This window comes from Plectropomus leopardus, unplaced genomic scaffold (genome assembly GCF_008729295.1).
Source record: "Plectropomus leopardus isolate mb unplaced genomic scaffold, YSFRI_Pleo_2.0 unplaced_scaffold27824, whole genome shotgun sequence".
In the NCBI taxonomy this organism is placed as follows: domain Eukaryota; kingdom Metazoa; phylum Chordata; class Actinopteri; order Perciformes; family Serranidae; genus Plectropomus; species Plectropomus leopardus.
In genome coordinates, this window is record NW_024630295.1 from 1 (window position 1) to 3,226 (window position 3,226).

The 3,226-nt window shown below is 42.3% G+C and overlaps 1 protein-coding gene across 1 annotated transcript; it reads right to left on the reverse strand.

The window, feature by feature from the left end:
* Window positions 1–98: 98 nt before the first annotated feature.
* Window positions 99–2,686, reverse strand: LOC121937909 (melanoma receptor tyrosine-protein kinase-like; the record flags this gene model as incomplete). Its single annotated transcript, XM_042481199.1, has 4 exons — window positions 99–225; window positions 312–425; window positions 1,291–1,432; window positions 2,484–2,686. Coding segments are annotated over 4 exons (586 nt in total), but the record flags the coding sequence as incomplete, so codon positions are not given.
* Between the last annotated feature and the right edge of the window lie 540 nt (window positions 2,687–3,226).

Below are 3,226 nucleotides of genomic sequence, written 5' to 3' on the forward strand. Positions count from 1 at the left end.
ATAACTGAGAGACTTCAAAAACCTGATCGTAACTGGGAGACTCCAAATCCTGGATCATAATCCTGCGCAGCTCAAACTGAGCGTTTCGAGTTTCTCACCCGGTGAAGGAGGTTTTGATGAGCGAGACGCCCCCGTTGATCTTGGTGCAGTTCCTGAAGGATTCGATGTTGGAGGCGTTGACGGCCATGGTTTTGATCAGGGCGCCGACGCCGACTCCGTCACAGGCTGGAGGAGCAGAAAGACGCTGTGGGGTTATTTTCTTTATCATCGGCTCTGTCTCTCTCACCGTCTGTCTGTCTCTGTCTCTCTACCTTTAGGACAGGGACCGTCGCATGCTTTGCAGCGTTGGACTCCGTTCTCCTCCACCTCGTACATGCCGGCGCTGCAGGTACGAACACACGATCCGCCCGTCACCACGTAGTTATCTGTCCAACAGAAACAAAACACAGCTTCATTTATTTCTGCTAAAAGTTAATCGGAATGATTTATCTTTGCACAAACACATCGATGTCGGACTCAGAGTGTAAAATCCACGCAGCAGAACCAGAAATTCGTCTTTTCGTTCCACGCGTTCTTCTCCCTCTTTGGGCCTACATTACCCACAATGCTCAGACTGGGGGTAGATTTACGGTGCAGCAGAGATGAGCAGCGATCTACAGATGTCTGCTGAGCTCATCTCTTTCAAACGTTTCAAACTCAAACGTCACTTGAGGACATTTGTCGTACGCTTCATGCAGACACTGGAGGCCGTATACAACTTTTAACAACCCGAAAAATTCAATTAATAGCCCGGACTGTTATTTGCTTAAATAATTTATCTCAGCGGGTTTATATTTGGGACAGGAGTGGAACGAATTCTTAATTCCTTCTTTTTTTTTTTTTTAATTTTTATGAGTCTAAACCATAACATTTCAAACTTGTAGCCCTCCTCAATCAAGACTAAGCACGAATCACAGTTTAAACATGAGTATTTCTGAGCAGCTTTGAAAAATAAACTATGACCGCTGTGAAATTACTAAAAAATATAGCTTTTTTCAACTGTCAGATCTAATTTCTGACGTCCACCTGGACACTATAAAAAAGAAATAAACTCACAGGGAGGTCACACTAATACATAATAATTTAATAGATTTATCATTTAAAATATATTTTCCAGACTTACTGAGGAATCAGAAATAAAAATAAAATCAAATAAATAAGGTTTTGTCGTGTTTCTCATGAATCCGTGAAATATTTAGTGAATTACAGAGTGAAGTCAAAAATGACATGAACGAGAGTTTGAGTCCGTACGTGGGCAGGCCTTCAGGCACAGCGCTCCGAAGGTGAACTTGGCGTTTGGGTTGTTGACCACCTGGTGGGTTTTGGGGTTGTAGAGCGTGAGAGGAGGACAAGTGTCTTTACAGGTCCCATCATCATTAAAGTCCCTGCAGGCCTGGAGAGGACACAGAGACAGAAACAAGGACAGTGTCTTCATTATTTAGTGTCCTGTTGTTGTTGTTGTGTTTTATGTGAGAAATAAATGAAATGATTTGGTCCGAACGAAACTCAAACAAGCAAATTTGGTTTTTATTGATAGCGATGACAGCGAGCTGCCTCTGAGGACGCGTCATAAACCTCCTGCGGTTCTGCGTCTCACCCCAGGTCCTGGTGTTGGACCTGAGGACTCACCTGTCCTGAAGTCCAACCTGCTGGACGTGCGCCCGAACGAGGATCTTGAGACGAATGAAAACACGTAAGTCTTCAGATCTGCTTTTCTAAAGTTTTCTAAAGCCCTGCGCACCGGGGTTGAGCCGAGGATGAAAGGCAGGAATTATCATGTTTAAAATTCAAAAAAAAAAATTCATATCAAATTTAAAAAAGGGGGTGGGTTTGATAAATATTCACTTCCTCCTCCTTTTCGAACATGAAATATTCCCATTTACTGAATATGTCCGATGGCCATTCTGCTGTTGTTTTTCGTACTTATATTTTATTTTGTTCTCCTGTTTAATTTAGCTTGTTGGAAATAAAAATCGAACTAACTTACTAACTAAAATAAATACATAAATAAACAAATAAACGAATAGCCGGGGCAGATAATGCACTTCCTGCGAGTATCCGAGTAAACTGCGTTGGTTGTGTTGATACTTACATAAAAGTAAAACCAAATTTTAAAGTGTATGTGGACATCATGTCGCGTCAAAACGGATAAATACAGAGAGCAAATAAAATAAATGAAATTACAATTTTAACAAAACATTCTCCTGCAGCTCATGACCGTCTTTCCGAGTTTTTGAAAGAAATCACGAAAATGTGCCTCCATTTTATGAAGAGCACGTCTGGTTTTAATTTTGGTTCAGATGTTTTTTAGGTGGCTCATATGAACTGTAGTGAATGTGTGCACTCACACACACACACTCACACACACACACACACACACACACTCACACACACACACTCACACACACACACACACACACACACACACACACACACACACTGACCAGGCAGTCGGTGGCTCGAGGTCCGGTGCAGCCGGCAGCACAGTGTTCGTTACAGCAGTCGCTGGGCTTCGGACCGCGACACCTCCTGTTGCAATGCTCAGCACACTGCAGCTTCGTGACTGTAGAGACACACACACACACACACACACATTTTACACATGTTTCTGCTGGTGAAGACGAGTCGTGTGTGTGTTTGTTTGTCACTACAGATGAACAGTGAGGGAGGGTGACAAACCAAACAGCTGATGTGTTTGTGTTTGATATTTAATGATATTTAATAAAAAGGCAAATAAAAGCAGAGTGAAGGTCCAGACTGTCAGGTTTAACCCTTTGTTAGGGCCTGCTTTAATGTCACACACACTCGTATCACTCTGCGCACGAGATGTGCTTTTCAAAGTCAGGCTATAAAATATTATACATTAATATTATTTTCTATTTTCAGAATTTTAACCCTCTAAATGCCAGGTCTTTGTCACAATGCCGCTATGTTTTTAGATGAAAAACAACACAAAGATGAATTATTTTCAAAATACAACATGCAAATTTGTTTGTTTTTGTTTGTAGCTGCCGACAGTCTGGGATATGTCAGTGTGTGAGTGTAGCTGCCGACAGTCTGGGATATGTCAGTGTGTGAGTGTAGCTGCCGACAGTCTGGGATATGTCAGTGTGTGAGCGTAGCTGCTGACAGTCTGGGATATGTCAGTGTGTGAGTGTAGCTGCTGACAGTCTGGGATATGTCAGTG